The sequence below is a fragment of the Marmota monax genome, unplaced genomic scaffold (assembly GCF_021218885.2).
Source record: "Marmota monax isolate L192 unplaced genomic scaffold, Marmota_monax_Labrador192_F-V1.1 WCK01_AAM20220418_F8-fsc00320, whole genome shotgun sequence".
NCBI lineage: Eukaryota > Metazoa > Chordata > Mammalia > Rodentia > Sciuridae > Marmota > Marmota monax.
Window position 1 is genome coordinate 1,071,592 of NW_026694783.1, and position 19,174 is coordinate 1,090,765.

A 19,174-nucleotide genomic window follows, 5' to 3' on the forward strand; every position below is an offset into this window, starting at 1 on the left:
ACTGTGTGTGATTTGGGGTGCAGGGTGTTTGAGGTGTCCTGAACACTGGCTGTCTTTCCTCCCTAGATTCAGTTATTTCCTCTGCAGTTTGGGGTGTTGGTAAGAATTTTCTGCCTCTGGTCCTTCACAGCTCTGCTTTCTTTTCTCCTGGCTCAAATACTGTCATTGTCACTAGGACAAATGGCATAAACATGACATCTAAGAGGCTTGGACACAATGAAGGAAAATTATTAATGCAAATAACTGTCAGTCCTCTATAAGTGTTATGTGAATTTAGAAAATTTTCTGTGTGCAACAAAGCCTTCAGTCCTGTTCATTGACTCTTCTGTGGCTGCCTTTCTTCTCATTTTTCTTCTTGCCACAGTTGTCCTATTGCTCTTTTTGCATCATTGCCCTGTACACATTCTTTTTTTTTTCCTGTACACATTCTTAAATGTGCTGTCTGTGTCCAGCTGATTTGCTTGTCTGTGCCTTTTGTATCCAGAAAACTTTTCACGTTTATGCTATTCTTCCTGAATAGCCCACTTGTCAATGAAGACAAAATTTGTCTTCTGGCAAGTTTGTCATTATGCAATGATGTAAGAAAGTTTATAAAAATAAAGAAACCAAAAGGTCTCTATGGACTTGACCCACTCAGAATTTTTGAAGGCTGCCTTTCTTGATCCTGGGCTCTTTCACTGTCTCTTTGCATTGGTGGGAACTGAGGATATTATCATAAATAACAGGAGATCCTATATTATTGTGGTTTTCTTTTTCAGAGCTGGACTCAGATGATCCTCCAGGAATGAAGAGCTCTGCCAAGCTGGAGGGTGATACTACAGGTGGCTTCTTCACCAACAAGCATGGCTGCCATATCATAGACCACATCAATGACTATACTGCTCTCAGAGAGCAGATTGGGGAGAGCAAACAGCTGGTCCAAAAGATCCTGTCTCTCTTGAGGCCCACATGCAACTTCCTGGGCCTTGAAGCTCAGAGCTCAGAAGTAGTCACACCTGCAGCTCTTAGGTTCACCCTTTCTTTGTGCCCTTTGTTCTTAATTCTACTTCCTTCTCCATTATTTATTTTTGTGGCCTGTATCTTCACTTATTCTAGCCAGGACCTTGCTTTCCTGTCTCCTGATTCATTCTAAGTTCTACTCTGTTGTAGAGGAGGCCAACTAGATATTCTCCCTCAGAGTCACAGAGAAGCCTGTGCAGCATTGCCACCATCAATAAAGCATTTTTTAAGTGTTGATGTCCACATGATGTTGAAATCAGCACCCTAAGACTTTCAGGATTTACAAAGTTCAACATATCCCAGATCTCCTCATGCTGAAGTGAGAGGGAGTAGCACTAGTGATGATTTTCCATTGCTGTGGTAACAACTTTCCACAAACATCATGGCTGAGAACACATCCAATTATGTTAGAATTGTAGGTTAGGAGTCCCCCAGGGGTCCCACTGGTCTAAAATCACTGGGGGATACAATCATTGTATCACCCAGTGGAGGACCTCAGGCACATCCTGCTTCCTTGCTTTTTCTGGCTCTAGAAACCCCTCACTTCTTGGCTGGAGGCTGCTTCCTCCACCTTCAAAACCAGCAACAGCTGGCAGAGTGCCTGATCCATCACCAGACTTCTTTGTCTCTTCTTTCATTTTAAAGACCCATGGGATTACTTGGATTGTGTAGATGATCCTGTGCCATCCAGGATGGTCTCCCCTTCTCAGAATCTTTAACATAATACCATCTGCAAAGTCACTTGCAAGATAATGAGGCATGTTTATTATCATGGGAAAAGGATCTCCTGGGAATGACATTATTCTGCCTGCCACATACTCTTAATTCATGTGCAAAATGACATTGGAATTAAAAACAAAAATAAAAATAATCTTTAACTTAAGCCAAGTTAGTAAAATTAAGACACTACCTTAAAGCATAGTCTTCAAAAGCAACTCAATATTAACTTCAAATTTAGGCCCTAGAAATTCTCCAGTGATGACTTCAGGATTCCCAAGTATCAGATTTATTTTATATGTGGCCCTTATTTTCTGAAAGGCTGGCTTTGAATGCAGAAATCTCATCTGAGGCAAAGAGCACACAGTGAAAGGGGGAGGTAGAGGAAGATTTGGTGTACCTGGAAGCCTGCAGACTTTTGCTCAGTACACAGAGAAGTCTAATTGGAGTGCTTGGATAGCTTTCTTTGAGTCTGCCTTGGTCTGTCTTCTCTGCAGTCTATATCATTCTCATAACTGTCTTAATATCTCCACAAATACAAACAGAAAAATTATAACAATTTGATTTATGCAAATTATATTTCCCAAATAAGTTTGATTAATGTGTACAATAATTAAGAGATGTTACAGTACTATTTACCCAATAGTATGTCTTACTGTTACATAAATCCCTTAGTCAAGTGGAAAACTGTGATACCTTTGAGATAATGACATGATTCAATACATGACAGTGTTAACATATTAACATTCACTTATATTTATTAATATGTTGCATGCATAATATGAATATAGGTAAAAAGACACTGTAAACTGGGCAAGGTGGCCCATGCCTGTAATCCATGCAAATTGGCAAGCTGAGGAAAAACTTTCACAAGTTCAAAGTCAGCCTTAGCAACTTAGTGAGATTTTAGGCAACTTAGCAGACCTTGCCTCAAAATTTAAAAGAGTCGGGGAAGGGAGGGGTGTGTGTGTGTGTGTGACTGAGAATGTGGCTCAGTGGTTAAGCATCCTTAAATTTAACCCACAGTACAAGAAATGAAGTTTAAAAATTAAAATTTTTAAAAATATATTTCTTATAATTTTCTCCAACATTCAAAAGTGCAAATATTCAGTAATCGTTGATTTATAAGAAATGCATATCCTTTCAAAGATGAGCTATCTGCACTCTGGATGTATAATATCTACAATGATTTTGTTATCTCTCCATATCTCCTAATAATATTTAATAAATTTTAATAAAAAATTAAAGCCAGTTGCTCATTTTCTATATTTAAATTATTTTCTCTTTTACTGACCCTCAAGTACATCAAGTTATGAGGTATGGATAAGGACTTTAGTATACTTCCTTTATATTTGTCAAGGTTTTTATTGTAAATATTTCACTATTAAATATGACACATATTTTGGAAAATGCTGTTTAACCTTCACTACAGGAATAAGGTTTCAGATGTTTAATAAATTTGAAATTGAAATAAGGGATTGGAAACATTATTTAACTTTTTAAGGTTGCTGAGGATTATGAATTCTCCAAAGTTCAATAATGTTTGAGCAATGTCTATGAGTTTTGAAACAAATTTTTCCACTTGACCCTCTCCTACTAGTATGTTTTCTAGGTGTTGAGTAAGGGGTGACCTATTGTGGGAGACATTTTCACATTGTAACAGTTTTTTCATTTGAATAATTTTTCTTTGCTATAATAATTTGTAGAAGTTGTCTCCAATATGAATTCTCTGATGTCTAGTAAGGTTTGATGGATGATTAAAAGCTTAGCCATATTCTTTGCATTTCTAAGTCTTCTCTCCAGTATGAACTCTGCTGTGCTTAATAAGGCTTGATTTTTGACTATAAACTTTGTCACATCCTTCACATTTGTAGGGCTTCTCTCCAGTATGAATATTTCTGTGGCAACTAAGGGCTGATTTTTGAATATAACCTTTGCCACATTCTTCACATTCATAGGGCTTCTCTCCAGTATGAAGTCTGCTGTGGTAAATAAGGCTAGTTTTTCGATTAAAAGCTTTGCCACATACTTTGCATTGGTAGGGTTTCTCTCCAGTATGGATTCTCTGATGGCGAACAAGGCCTGATTTTTTGCTAAAACCTTTGTCACATTCTGTACATTTGTAGAGCTGCTCTCCAGTATGAAGTCTGCTGTGGCAAACAAGGCTTGATTTTTCATTAAAAGCTTTGTCACATTCTGTACATTTGTAGGGCTTCTCTCCAGTATGAATCCTCTGGTGGGGAATAAGGTATGCTTTTTTGATAAAAGCTTTGCCACATTCTTTACATTTGTAGGGATTCTCACCAGTATGAATTCTGCTATGGTAAGAAAGGTATGATTTTTCATTAAAAGCTTTGTCACATTCTTTACATTTGTAGGGCTTCTCTCCAGTATGAAGTCTGCTGTGGCGAATAAGGCTACTTTTTTGATTAAAAGCTTTGCCACATATTTTGCATTGGTAGGGCTTCTCTCTAGTATGGGTTCTCTGGTGGTTAATAAGTCTTGATTTTTTACGAAAAGCTTTGCCACATTCTTTACATTTGTAGGGCTTCTCTCCAGTATGAATTTTTCTGTGGTAATTAAGGGCTGATATTTTAGTATAAACTTTGCCACATTCTTCACATTTGTAGGGCTTCTCTCCAGTATGAACTCTGCTGTGGCAAATAAGGCTACTCTTATAATTAAAAGCTTTGCCACATACTTTGCATTGATGGGGCTTCTCTCTAGTATGGGTTCTCTCGTGGCTAAAACGTCTTGATTTTTTACTAAAAGCTTTGTCACATCCTGTACATTTGTAGGGCTTCTCACCAGTATGATTTCTGCTGTGATAAATAATGTGCTTTTTTTTAATGAAAGATTTGCCACATTCTGTACATTTGTACGGCTTCTCTCCTGTATGAATTCTCTGGTGGTGAATAAGCTGTGTTTTTTTAATGAAATCTTTGCCACATTCTTTACTTTGGTTGGGCTTCTCTCCAGTATAAATTCTCTGATGGCAAATAAGGTGAGATTTTTCATTAAAAGCTTTGTCACATTCTCTAAATTTGCAGGGATTCTCTCTAATACGAATTCTATGGTGGTGAATAAGGACTGACTTTTGATAATATAATTTATGATGTTCATTCTCACTTACAATTTTCCATATTTTTCTTTGTTGTGAATAGTCAAGTTCATAATTTCCATATTTTCCATTTATCACTTTTTGAAGTATATGTTTTATGCCCTGGTCTTGTGAAAATTCTTGGATATGATGAGAAGCCATGCCTGAAATAAACCAACATAAAAATTATTTTACTTACTAGGCTGAAATGAATATATTTTCATAGTAAGATATGAAATTATCACCATGTCAAGAAATCAGTGAGGTAGCAGATTAGTAAATCCAAGGTCATCATTATCCCAGAAATATATAAGTTAAAAATGTACAGACAAAATTACCTTGTGAAAATTACTGAAACTATTGTAGAGATCACAGTATCCAAGAGAAGTATATTACTAAGGATAATAATAGAGAGAAGAAAATATGTAACTTTTCCCCAATACAGCCATTGCTCCTCCACAATATAGCATTGTGGATTTAGAAAAAAACTTCACCAGCTACTTTCATTCTCAGTAGAATAGGGGAAATATAAAAGATACACACAAGCATTTAGGGCTTTCTTGAAGTATTTGAAAACTGCTTTCTGTCTACCATGACACAGAGACCTGGAATTAACAGACAGATTTTGGATGATAATACCACAGTTATTTAACAAGAGTAAAGAGACTCTGGACTCTTTTAATAAGAAAAATACACACATATGTCTAGAAAAATTCTTCATGAAAATGAGTTTGGAAGGGAATAAAAACCTTACAGAGCCTACATCCATATTATCTGGATAAAGCCAACATGACCTTCAAGACTAATAAATTGTTTTTTACATTTTTAAATTTGTATTATTTGATGATTTGTTTCATTGAAAAATTCAACTTTGTGTATTTACTAAGTATATCATGGTATTTTAAAGTATATATACAAAGTGAAATGACTAAATGAAGTGAACCAATACATGCATTATTTCATATATTTATCAGTTTTGTGCTTACAAAGTATTGCATTCATTCTATTAGTATTTACCAAGAACATAATATACTACACTCACCATGTGATACAAAAATACTCTTGACCTTCTTATGCCCATTCAAATAAAAATTTGTAAACTTTGACTAACAATATTGCTGAGAGCCACAGCCTAGTTGGAATGAGTTGGAAAGAAGCATGACATTTTTGCCAGAAGGGAGTGGTTGAGAGGTGATACCAGTGAGCCATTGAGATGATGATGGTTATGTTAAGCTGTGTATTCAATTGTATATTAGACCCTTGCTGTCCTCTTCAGGTGGAGTTCTCAAGGGGATTCCTGGGGATTCCTGGGGAGTTCGCATTGGTTGGGGAAGTTCCAGAGGAGGGATTTCCGGTTGGTGGTGTTCCTGGAAGGGCTGAGTGGGTGGCATTCGTGGGAGTTCAGGCAATAAAGGAGTTCCTGTTTGAACCTACAAGTGCCTCGAGGCGGCTCAGTTATTTTGTGCCCAGCCAGACTGCGGCATATGGTGGCCCATGCAGGGAACACCTGAGGGTAAGTGATAAGGTAAACTGCTCGATTCTGGGGGCAGTGCGAGAGGATGGATAACCATTTAAAGATTCTTCTTTTGTTTTGTTTCACTTTTGTTTTAAGTTGCCAGTCCCTGGAGATGGGAGGGATGGAAGAAAAACAGCTCATATCTGAGGAAAAACTATTTGCATCTGAAGAACAGATGGGGAGAAAGGACGGATGGACATTTCAGGAGGATAGAAAGGCTGATATAATGAATTTTTGTTCCATTTTTGTTTCATTTTGTCTCAGTTTTGTTTTAGATTATCTTAATGAGGGGTATCTTCGTCATGGAAATATGAAAGTAAAAATTAATAAGAACCAAACCGAAAGGGCGTTATAAAGTGCTAGAGGAAGGAGGCATCTCAGTAAAATCAAGAACAGTTAGGGCATATGTTAACATGATACAAAGGTGTAGCCCATGGTTCATTAAAGAGGGGTTGTTAAATATATCACAATGGAACCATCATGGTGAAGATTTTAAGATACAAAAGGAAAGCCCAGGAACTCTGCCAGTTGGCATATTACCATATGGACGTTGTTATAATCTTCTTTGCTTAGTCTAGGAGAAGACATTTTAAATCAAGTAAAAGAGGAAGACTCTCGAGTTAGTCAGAGGAAAAAAGTTTAGAGAAGAAGGGGCTATCAGGAGAGAAATTACAATGGGAGGTTGTTACTAACACCTTTCTATCACCAGAGGGTGTAAGTGTCTAACCAACAGCTCCGCCTATAGAGACAATGTATGCTGAGTGGCCATCAACCCGCGTAGTTGATAGATGGGATCCTGAGACACAACCTCAAAGATTAGCATGCCCTGTATTTGAGGTGGCAGGAGGGCAGTGAAATCACCATGTTTTAGATTCCAAAACAGTGAAGCAGCTAAAAGAGGCTGTAACAACCTATGGTCCTCAAGCACCCTTCACTGTAAGCATGGTCGAATCCATTAACAACTTGAACATGACGCCAGCAGATTGGACTAGTATGTGTAAAGCTGTGCTAAATGGAGGACAATACCTGTTATGGAAGGTTGCCAATGAGGAATTTTGCAAGGAGACGGCTAGGCGAAATGCAGCAGCTGGTTATCCTCAGAGAAATCTAGATATGTTGTTAGGAAAAGGACCTTATGAGGGTCAGCAGCAACAAACTGCATATGATCCTGCTATATACTCGCAAATTGCTACAGATGCGGTTAGAGCATGGAAGACTTTACAAGGACATGGAGATTTACAAGGTCAGTTATCTAAGGTAATACAAGGAGCTAATGAACCTTGTGCTGAATTTGTAGATAGGCTTATTCAAACAGCTACCAGAGTTTTTGGGGACACAGAACAAGCAATGCCATTAATTAAACAGCTAGCCTTTGAGCAAGCAAATTGATGGTGCAAGGAGGCCATTAGACCATGGAAAAATGAAGATTTAAACACATATATTAAATTATATAGAGACATTAATGAACAAGGGCAAGCCTTGGCAGCTGCAGTAAAACAGGCTTTAGATGCCAGGCCAAAAACATGCTACAATTGTGAACAAACAGGACATTTTAAAAGGAATTGTCACATAGGAGGAGAGTTTAACAAAACTAGGTATCAAAGGGATAGAATACCGGGTATTTGCCCACGATGTTGTAGAGGGAGATATTGGGCTAATGAATGCTGTTCCCAAACCACCATAGAGGGTACTCAATTATCAAAAAACAGGGGTTTACCCACAATACCATGGAGAAAAGCATCGGGCTCCATTACCAAAAAACGGACAGGGGGGCCCAATGCTCCGGGGCCCACAACCACAAATATACGGGGCAATGGAGGAACTCAGCAACACCATCAGCGTAGTGCCCAGGACACATTATCCATTAGATCCCTCATCAGACAAACCAGAGGGAGCGCAGGGTTGGACACCTGCACCTCTGCCAGAGCAGTACTAACTCCAGAGATGGGAGTTCAAATCATTCCCACAGAGGTAAAAGGACCTCTTCCCCAAGGAACAGTAGGCTTATTATTGGGACACAGTTCTTCTACTCTAAAAGGACTTATGATAAAAATTATAGCCAGTTCTCCAAGGGGTATATCAGTAATTTCACCAGGAGATAGAATACCACAGTTACTAATAATACCCAGACTACATGATAAATTTTCCAGCCATACTATAGGAAAGAGGTTCCAGGTGATTAGGCTCCACAGGTGTAGATTGGGCTATGCTTTCTTTAAATTTAGATTCTCACCCCATGCTAAAACTAAATATTCAAGGATATGAATTTAATGGGCTGCTGGATACAGGTGTAGACCTTAGCATCATCTCTCGTCAAGAATGGCCAAAATTTGGCCACAACCGGCCACTTAAATGCTTCGAGGCCTCAGAGTGGCAAATAATCCCCATAGAAGTACAATGGTATTAGATTGGAAGGATCCTGAAGGATGTGAAGGAACTATACAGCCATATGTACTGGATCATCTTCCTATAAATTTATGGGGACGAGATGTCCTAGATCAATTAGGTTTGACATTAACAAATAACATCAATCCAAATGCGCCCACTATTATGGCTAGACAAGGTTTTAGGAAAGGAAAAAGATTAGGAGAACAAGAACAAGGTATAGCAGCACCAATACAAATAAATCAAGGAACAGACAGACATGGATTGGGTTTTCAGGAGCGGTCATTGAGACAATAAAAATTACTTGGAAATCAGAAAGGCCAGTATGGGTTCCTCAATGGCCCCTGTCTAAAGAAAAGACACAAGCAGCCCATGACCTGGTCAAACAACAATTAGCGGAGGGACATATACAACCTTCTGTATCTCCCCATAATACTCCCATTTTTGTCATCAAAAAGAAATCTGGTAAATGGAGATTATTGCAAGATTTAAGAGCCACTAATAATGAGATGTTTATGGGACCTGCTCAATCAGGGATTCCCCAATTGTCTGCTTTGCCAAAAACCTGGTATGTTTTAGTTATAGATATTAAAGATTGTTTTTTTTTTTCAATTCCAATTCATCCTGAGGATAGTCCACATTTTGCATTTACTATCCCTGCACTGAATCATGAAGGTCCTGATCAGAGATATGAATGGAAAGTACTCCCTCAAGGGATGGCTAACAGCCCAACTATGTGTCAAATTTATGTTAACAAAGCAATCCAGCCACTTAGAAATCAAAATCCTGAACTACAAATATTTCACTATATGGATGATGTATTATTAGCACACAAAGATAAGAACACATTGCTATAATGTTATGCCACACTTACAAACTTATTAAAAAATTATAATCTAGAGATAGCAATAGATAAAGTACAATTAAATTTTCCAATTAATTATTTAGGAGTTCTATTATCCTCAACCATGGTCCGTCCACCAAAAATTCAAATACGAGTAGATCAACTCAAATCACTTAACGACTTTCAAAAGTTATTAGGAGACATAAATTGGATAAGGCCTTATCTAGGTATACCAACAGGAGAGTTGGGACCTTTATTTGATATCCTAAAAGGTCTATCAGATCCAAATTCACCCTGAATGTTAACGCCTGAAGCAAGAAAGGCATTAAAAATCATTGAAACATATATGGAAAATATGCATTTGGATAGAATTGATATAACTTTGCCTTTATTATTTATTGCTACCAACAAAAAATATTCTTACAGGAGTATTTTGGCAAGAGGGTCCATTATTATGGATACATTTATCTTATTCTCCTAACACTATTCTTACTCGGTATCCTGAGTCTGTAGGACAATTGATACTCAAAGGAATAAAAACAGTAAAGGGAGTGTTTGGAATTTCTCCTAATAAAATTATTACTCCATATACTATGGATCAAATTGATGAGTTAGCTAATGAGTTAAATACTTGGGCAATAATCATGTGCAAATCTAATGTTTCATTTGATAACCACTTACCATCTAATCCTTTGTTCTCTTTTTGGTCTTCGCATCCTGTAGTTTTTCCAAAAATGACGAGAAAAACACCTATCATGAATGCTCCAAATATATTCACTAATGGGTCAAATAATGGTACAGCAGCAGTAGTTAACCCTGATCAAACTTTTACGTTTTTATTACCCAAACATTCAGCTCAAAAGGTAGAGCTTAATGCAGTATTACAAGCTTTTGTGATGTTTAAAGATTCTGTATTTAATTTATTTTCTGATAGTCAGTATATAGTTAATGCTATAGTATCCCTTGAAGATGCTGGTAGGATTTCTCCTTCCTCTACTGTTTTCTCTTTGTTTTCCACTATACAAAGTCTAATCTGGGACAGAAAAGATCCATTCTTTATAGGACATATAAGGGCACATACAGGATTGCCTGGAGCCCTTAGTTTGGGCAATGATTTAGCAGATATAACTACACATGACATACATATTTTCTCTACACTAGAAGAAGCTACAAATTTTCATAAAAGGTTCCATGTCAATGCTAATACTTTAAAAAAAAAGTGTTTTAAAATAACTATTGGAACAAGCTAGACAAATAATAAAACAATGTCAAAATTGTGTGACCTTTTTACCACAAGTTACTCTTGGAGTCAATCCTAGAGGACTGATACCTAACCATATTTGGCAGATGGATGTCACACACTTGCCAGAATTTGGAAAATTAAAATATTTGCATGTTACAGTTGATACTTCTTCCAGATTTTTGATGGGCTCCCTTCATGCTGGAGAAAAAAACTAAAGATATTATAGCTCATTGCTTACAAAATTTTGCCACTGTGGGCGTTCCAAAACAGTTAAAAACAGATAATGCCCCTGGTTATACTTCTACCTCTTTTAAACAATTTTGCTCATCATTTGGCATTATTCATATAACAGGAATCCTATACAATCCACAGGGACAAGGCATAGTTGAAAGAGCTCATTAAACTATTAAAATGTACTTATTAAAGCAAAAAGAGGGAATTGGGAAGGGGTATATATCCCCCAAAGATAAACTTAAAATAACCCTTTTTACTCTAAACTTTTAAAATTTGGATTCATCATTCTGCTTAGTGCTGCGGAAAGGCATATGTGTCCAAAAAAATGTACATAAGCCCAAGGTACTTTGGAAGGATATTCTAACAGGACAATGGAAAGGTCCTGACCCAGTGATTGTCTGGAGTTGGGGGTCTGTTTGTGTGTTTCCACAGGGAGAACAGCAGCCAATTTGGATTCCAGAGAGATTAACTAAAGCGATTTCTACAGACCAAAAAGATGATTTGGCTCAAATCCATAACAGCTGATATCCAGAACTCCAGTTTGTCTATCCTTACATCTGTGACAGTGGTTCTCCCACACCTGGAGGCTAATGAAACCAGGATGCTTTTTTCTTTTTTTCTAATATTTATTTTTTAGTTATTGGCGGACACAACATCTTTGTTTTGTATGTGGTGCTGAGGATTGAACCAGGGCCGCACGCATGCCAGATGAGCGCGCTACCGCTTGAGCCACATCCCCAGCCCCCAGGATGCTTTTTTCAATATCTATTTTATTATTGCCCTTTCCCACATCATGAAGTTCTATTTTATTTTTTGAGTCATACAGACCTAGGTTAATGTTTTTCTTTTTCCTTTTTTTTTTTTGGTTAAATTTTTTCTCATCAGTTCTATTTTTTGACTGTGGAGTTTTTAAACATTGCAATGGAGATTTCACCTGTGAAAAGCTACAAGGCCTTTACTATTATGTTATGTGTTGTATGTATTGTATTATGTGTGCACACTTCTGTTTTGTGTTGTATGTCTGTATGTGCGTATGTCCATATATCATGTATGAGGAGCGCTCATGAAAAAAGGGATCCAATTTTTTTTTATTCACGTGATTTAAATGGTTTATTAATTGGGTAAACACCTGTTGAGGATTGTTTTAAAATGTGAACAAAAAAGGAGGTTAACAGATATGTTTGTTTACTTTCACCTTTCCTTTTCGTTACATCTAATTCTATTCAGGATATTAATTTGTTTAGAAAATTGCTTTCTTTTAGTGCCTGCTGGAATGTTACATAATTTTTTTTAGCCATCATTGCCAGAATTCCTATCTTCATCCCAGTGCCGGTGAAGACAAAGATAAAATCAAACTACAGCTTCTGCAATAGCTATCACAACAAACTGTATAAACTGATGCATCAATGAATAATGTAACTCAACAAGTGGTGCTCAATCAAGGAGTCGATTTACTTTAGGAGGAAATGAACATATTAACAGATTCCTTTGCTTTGAACTGCTTGCAGAACTTGCCTGGACTATGTATCACTTGTATGCATTGTGAACTATCTGTTGGTGCAGCGAATTGTGGTAGTGCTGGGGTATCTTTGCTGATGGTGTCATCGGTGGTCAATTCTTCCAAAAGGAACCGTCATTTGGCTTGGTGTTGTGGCATTTTGCATCCTCCTCCCTTCTGCTTGTGATGGTCTAAAATTTGGGGGCCAACAGAGGTGAGGCAAAGAACCTCACCCCCCACTGGTGCAAAGGCCTATCCACAAGTAGGCTGGACCGGTAGTCAATGACGGGCAAGATCCAATTGCAATGGTACCAACCTAAGACAGGAGGCTGACGCCTTGAGATCAGCTCATCCGATGAGGGGTAAGCACCATATGTAGTATTGGATAACCTAAGACACGCACGTTCCCTAAGCCACATGCTTGTTGTTTAATTAAACAGAAGTGGGGAGATTCTGAGAGTCACAGCTGAGTCGGAATGATGCATGGCATTTTTGCCAGAAGGGAGTGGTTGAGAGGTGAAGCCATGGAGCCATAGAGATGATGATGGTTATGTTAAGGTGTGTATTCAATTGTATATTAGATCCCTGCTGTCTGCTTTGGGCAGCCAGCCACTACTTTGGAGTTCTCACAGGGATTCCTGGGGAGTTCGCATTGGTTGGGGGAGTTCCGGAGGAGGGATTTCTGGTTGGTGGTGTTCCTGGAAGGGCCGAGTGGGTGGTGTTTGCGGGAGTTCAGGCAATAAAGGAGTTCCTGTTTGAACCTATAAGTGCCTTGTGGCGGCTCAGTTATTTTGTGCACAGCCAGACTGCGGCACAATATGCCAACACGCCACAAAACACAGTACCTGGTCACCACAATTTTACTCTCTGAATTTCTGACTTCCACATGTGAAAAAAATTCTCCTGCAGCTGACTTTCTGTATCTGCCTTATTTCACTTAATGCAAAGTCCTGCATATTCATCCTATGTTACTTTAAATGACAAGATATTTTTATGTCTAAACAGCAATGGCATATAAATACCACACTTTTACTAATTTGATCATTGATGGGCACATAGGTTGAGTCCATATCTTGAATATTGAGATCAATGTTTTCACTGAATAAAATAGTGGAGCTATCTCTTCAACATGCTGATTTCATCTCTTATGGATACATATTTACTATTGGCATTTCTGTATCATGAGGTCATTCTACTATTTTTTTTAAAGAGAGAGAGAGGAGGGCGGGAGAGAGAGAGAGAGAGAGAGGGGGGGGGGAGAGGGGGAGAGAGGGAGAATTTCTTTTTAATATTTATTTTTCAGTTTTCGGTGGACACAACATCATTATTTTTTATTTTATGTGGTGCTCAGGATCGAACGCAGTGCCCAGCGCATGCCAGGTGAGCGCGTTACCACTTGAGCCATATCCCCAGCCATCATTCTACTTTTAATTATTCTTGTGTGGTGCTTGGGATTAAGCCCAGGGATGCTATACCACTAAACTACAACACAGCTATTTTAAAATTGTTTGAGACATGATGTTCCTAAATTTCTGTGACTTGCCTCAAAATTAAATTCTTTTGTTGGCTTCCCAGTTAGCTAGGATTACAAGCTTGTAGCACTATACTTGCCTTTTATAATTTATTTTAAAATTTCCATACTGTTTCTACAAGAACTATATAATCTACTGTTTTCTGTTTTTTTAATGGACAAATCAATTAACAATAGTACAGCACATAAAGATAAAGAAAACCATGGTTTAATCAAAGTAACAACGACAAAAACAAAAAATATTAGGAATTGAGCATTAGGATAGTGAGAGTTATGAATTACCCAGAACACTAAGTAAGCATTTGAAGACATTTGGTTAACTAAACTCAGACAAAGATTGTTAATATAAATAAGCATAAATTGTGAATGTGAATAATTCCTCAAGAAAAAATGTCTGAAAGAGGCATTCATGGTGTGTAAAACTATAATCTTAGCCATCTGGGAGAGGCTGAGCAGGAAGACTATAAGCTGAAGTCTAGTCTTAGCAACATAGTGAGACCCTGTGAAAACTTAAAAACCTATAGAATATATAAAGGGAAGTGGAATATATATATATATATATATATATATATATATATATATATATATATATAAATAATATAAGGGAAGTGGGAGAGAAATTCAAGCATGCCACTATGAAAAGTGATAAACCACAAGTTAAACCATTAAGCAAAGTAGAAAAAACAATTATAAGAATTATAGAATACAACTTTCAAAGTAACAGTAGCAATTTCTTTACTTTTAAAAAATTTATTTTATTATTAATGCATTATGACAAACCACAAATCAAAAGGAAAAGCTTTACTAACAAAATTAATCTAAAAAGGAAAAAGAAATTGCTGAATCAATTCCACAGAGTGTGGTGAAAAATGGAGCATGGCCTGCTCCCCAAGGTGCTCTGGGGTGCTCCAGCTCTAGGCTAGTGAGGAGCTGGGGAGCTCGTGAAAGCCTATAGTTTCTGCCCTGCAGACCCCTGGAGCTCCTAATGCTGCTGCCCACTGGTTGGCCAAGGCTGTGAAGAACCTGAGAGCTCTTCCCCTGCCTGGATGACCTGATGGTGGCATTGATCTGTAGGACCTCAGACCTAGGATCTCTGGGTTGCCAAATCTCCTGGCCCAATCCTGTCCATCCTAGCCAAAGCCAGCACTGAGGAAATGGCAACTTTGTGTGGTGGGGGCATAGCATGTCAAGAGGAATGGTGGCCAATCCAATGCCTGGAGGCCAGCAGGGGCTTTGAGGGCCCAAGAAGGTGAGTGGATGATGGATTCCACAGCCCATCAGCACAGACTAGGGCTCTCTGTGACCATTCCAGGAGGGCTCCACGAGAATACAACTTGTCCTGGCAGGGTAAACAAAGGCCTTATCCATCCTGGAAGGTGAATGAAGCCCTGGAGCATGATGGGTGGAAGGGTGAACACCCTTGGGTATTTGGTGTTTATTCTACCAAAGACAGAAACTGTAGGGTAACATATCATATTTGATCAGTTGAAAATGTCTACCACATTTCAGGTAGATTTACTGGCCTGTTGTACAAGGCCTGTGTATATAATATGAAAAAGCTGCTCTGAAATTTTCAAAACTTTTGCCACATCTGGACATTCTAAATGTAAACGTTTGATAACATATAATAGAGTTACAAAATAATGTCTTGTAAATGGCCATTTGTTTTAAAAAATCAGAAATACCTTCTGTAAGTGACCTTGAAATGGAGTTGTTAGACCATTTCTAGGAGTGGCACTTGTCCACATCTTTTGAGTGGATTAGAAGACATGAAGAAGCCTTGGACCACAAGAAGAAATTGTCCTGTGCCAGACTGGCTATATGTAAAAGAAATTCTTCATATTGTAACCATTGTTTTGTATGCGTATTTTACTCCTCATCACTATATATACAGTTGACAATGCTAAATACCTTTTTAGAAATATCTAAGCTTTCTAGATGTTCTAAAGTTCTTAATATATGTCAAAAGTAGAAGTGGTAATATATAACACATGTGTAATTTTTTAAAAATTTCATATAAAATTTTTTTGTGGGGGAGTGGGGAAATAGCCAAAACCTCTGTTGAGTAATACATATTGTGTGCTGATTCTCTGGAGCACCATGCCAGTGTGCTTACAATGAGGCAAGAGTAACCACTGTTCCTATGTCTGTGGGTTTTGTTTTACTGTGCTGTGTACTTAGTGTATATAAAGGATCAACAAGTCCTAATCTACATCTAGCTTTTCTAGATGTCAAAGAGGTTGCCAGTGTATGACAAAAGTATAATTAGTAAACCACTTTTGTATATTTTATGTTAAAATTATTGGGAAGGATTGTCTTCTGAAAATGTTAGCATTATAGTGCACAAGGTTGGTGAGGGCCAAAATGCTTATATTTTGAAGACATTTTCAAATTAGGACTATTGGTACATGGGTGTAGTTTATTCAAGACTGTTATGTATGTAGTAGACAAATTGAGTCCGTAATTGAAAAATTTAGTCTGCATAGAAGTGACTATTTAGAAGTGACTATTGTATGCTAAATGTAGAGGTAGTAAAATATTACTTCATAAGGCTGATGTTCTCTCTGATATGCAGGTGCTTACACACAATAAGGTAGGCAAAAATAGAAGTTCATTTTGGATTAGATAAAAGGGAATGAAGGGAAGAGAGTGGGATGGGAATAAGAAAGTAGAGTGAATCAGAAATAACTTTTCTATATTCATATATTAATATACAACCAGTGTAACTCCACATTTTATACAACCACAAGAATGGAAAGTTATATTCCATGTATGTAAAATATGTCAAAATACATATATCTACTATGGTATATCTAAAAAGAACAAATAAAAATTTTAAAAAATAAAAATAATAAATCTGAAAGAAATTCAACTGAATGTAATCTATAGGGAACTCTAAATCTAAGGAAAGAAGTAGATGAAAGCAAAAGAATATGACTGTTACATACAAAAGTGACCAAAAAAAAAAAAAAAAAAAAGCTGGGGTTGCCAAATTATGATACAGAAACCATTTAAAACAAGAAGTTATATGGCATAGAATATACTTTAAATTAAAAAAAATTAAAAAGAGGCACAGTAGATTATACAAAGATAAAAAAGACTTTTCCCTAGAATACTGTCATGAGAATAGACATGTTTTCAACTCATATCATACTTTCCAGACATAAAAAGGTAAGATTGGAAAAAGTAAATACAGAAATAGAAAGTAACACTATAATACTAGGAGATACCAATCTCCATTTACTGTAAAAAAAAAAAAAAAAAAAAAAAAAAAAAAAGTCAAACAAAATGGTAATCACAAAACAAAAACTTTGAAAAATACTTTAAATGAATTTGACTTATATACTAAATGTTCTCAATAGCAAATGGAATATTAAACTGGATTGACCCTGATAAGGAATAAAACAAAGGTTAATAGGTATAAAAATAGTAAAATTATTTTGTAAATATCATAGCATAAAGTTAGAAATCAAAAGTGGAAGGGATGTTCAAAAATCCAGAAATAAGGGCTGGGATTATGGCTCAGTGGTAGAACGCTCGCCTAGCATGGGCGTGACCCGGGTCAATCCTCAGCACCACATAAAAATAAAGGCATTGTGTTGTGTCCATCTACACCAAAAAAATAAATATTAAAAAAATCCAGAAATACGTGGCAATTGGTTGAACAATCTTGAACATGGTCTTGTTCCAGAATTGAAAGATAAAATTAAGAACCCTTTGTACGCCTCAGTTAGCTGGAGACTCCATCTAAATTTCTATCAAACTCCCACTTCTTTTTTTGCAAACAGAAAAACATATTCCAGAAATTTTATGGAATCTCAAAATTGTATGAAAGCCCCCAGAATTTCAAAATATAAACAAAATTGGGAGAATGTTGTGTCATGATTTAAAAACATTAAAAGCTACAATATTCAATGGGTAGTACTGACATCAAGTTAAACAGATAGGCATATTAAATTGGGAGTGTAATAATCTCTTGCATATGTAGCAAATTAAGACATTTGCATGCCATTGTTTGTTACAGTATTATCTAAAAGAGCTACCATGAGAAAGCAAACCAAATATTCCTTGAAATAAGTGGATGAGGCAATTTGTAATATAGAAACTACAGAATATTTTTCATGTTAAAAAAAATCCATAAATTTCTGTAAAATCTATAATCAGGATAAATCTTCAGTATATTAGGTTAACTGAAATAGGTCCCTACCAAAAAGAAAAATATGGCAGAATTCTACTTATATAAGATGCCTAAAACAAAACACAAACAAACAGACAAACAAAAACTTTCTGAACAGAAATGAGAATGGCATTACTGAGGGGAGAAGACAGAAATGAGCCTTTGTTTACATAAGAATTTATTTATTGATTTTTGAGATGTAAACTTTTTATAGATATATTACATAACAATTTGAATTAACATTACTGAACAATATATTTGATATGGTGAACAGTAAGTTTTGTTTTGTGGATTTAATTACAATTAAAATTTCAAATAACACATAAAATATAAAAATAATTGCAAAATATTTTAAAGCTACCGTTGAAATCTCTTTACCCAATACATAAGAAAAAACTCATAAATATATAAATAAAGTGCATGCATGTAATCCGGGTACTAGGAATTCTGAGGCAGAAAGATTGCAATTTCAAAGCCATCCTCAGTAACTTAATGAGAACCTTCCTCCAAACATAAATAGAAAGCGGCTGGGGCATATAGCTCATTATTAGAGCGTGCCTGGTTTTATCCCCAGTACATTAACATAAAGAAAATTTACACTACTCTGTTCATAGGCAGGATAAAAAACTAATCCAGATAAAATATAAATGTCATTAAAAGGGTATAATATTTGTGCAAGCAAGTAAAAGCACATGTAATTTTATTGGCAACAGAAACAAGGATCATGCATATCTTAATTTAAACTTACATTGTCCTAATTTGTGAAATAACGGAAATTGCCATCTAATCATAAAATATGGATAAAAATAAAACAGTACTAAATTATGTGAGAAAACCTACTCCACAACATAAGACCTATTCAATAAAATGGAAGAAAAAGAAAATTTAACAAACAAAATTGTATATATCCACAGATTTACTATTTTACAA

The 19,174-nt window shown here is 36.5% G+C and overlaps 1 protein-coding gene across 1 annotated transcript in view; it reads right to left on the reverse strand.

Moving 5' to 3' along the window:
* Nucleotides 1-212: 212 nt before the first annotated feature.
* Nucleotides 213-19,174, reverse strand: part of LOC124079936 (zinc finger protein OZF-like) — a 51,569-nt gene continuing 32,607 nt past the window's right edge. Inside the window, exon 4 of the mRNA XM_046425789.1 lies at nucleotides 213-4,980. Within this exon, the coding sequence (XP_046281745.1) occupies nucleotides 3,503-4,980 (1,478 nt within the window). The 3' untranslated portion in view covers nucleotides 213-3,502. The remainder of the gene's footprint in view (nucleotides 4,981-19,174) is intronic.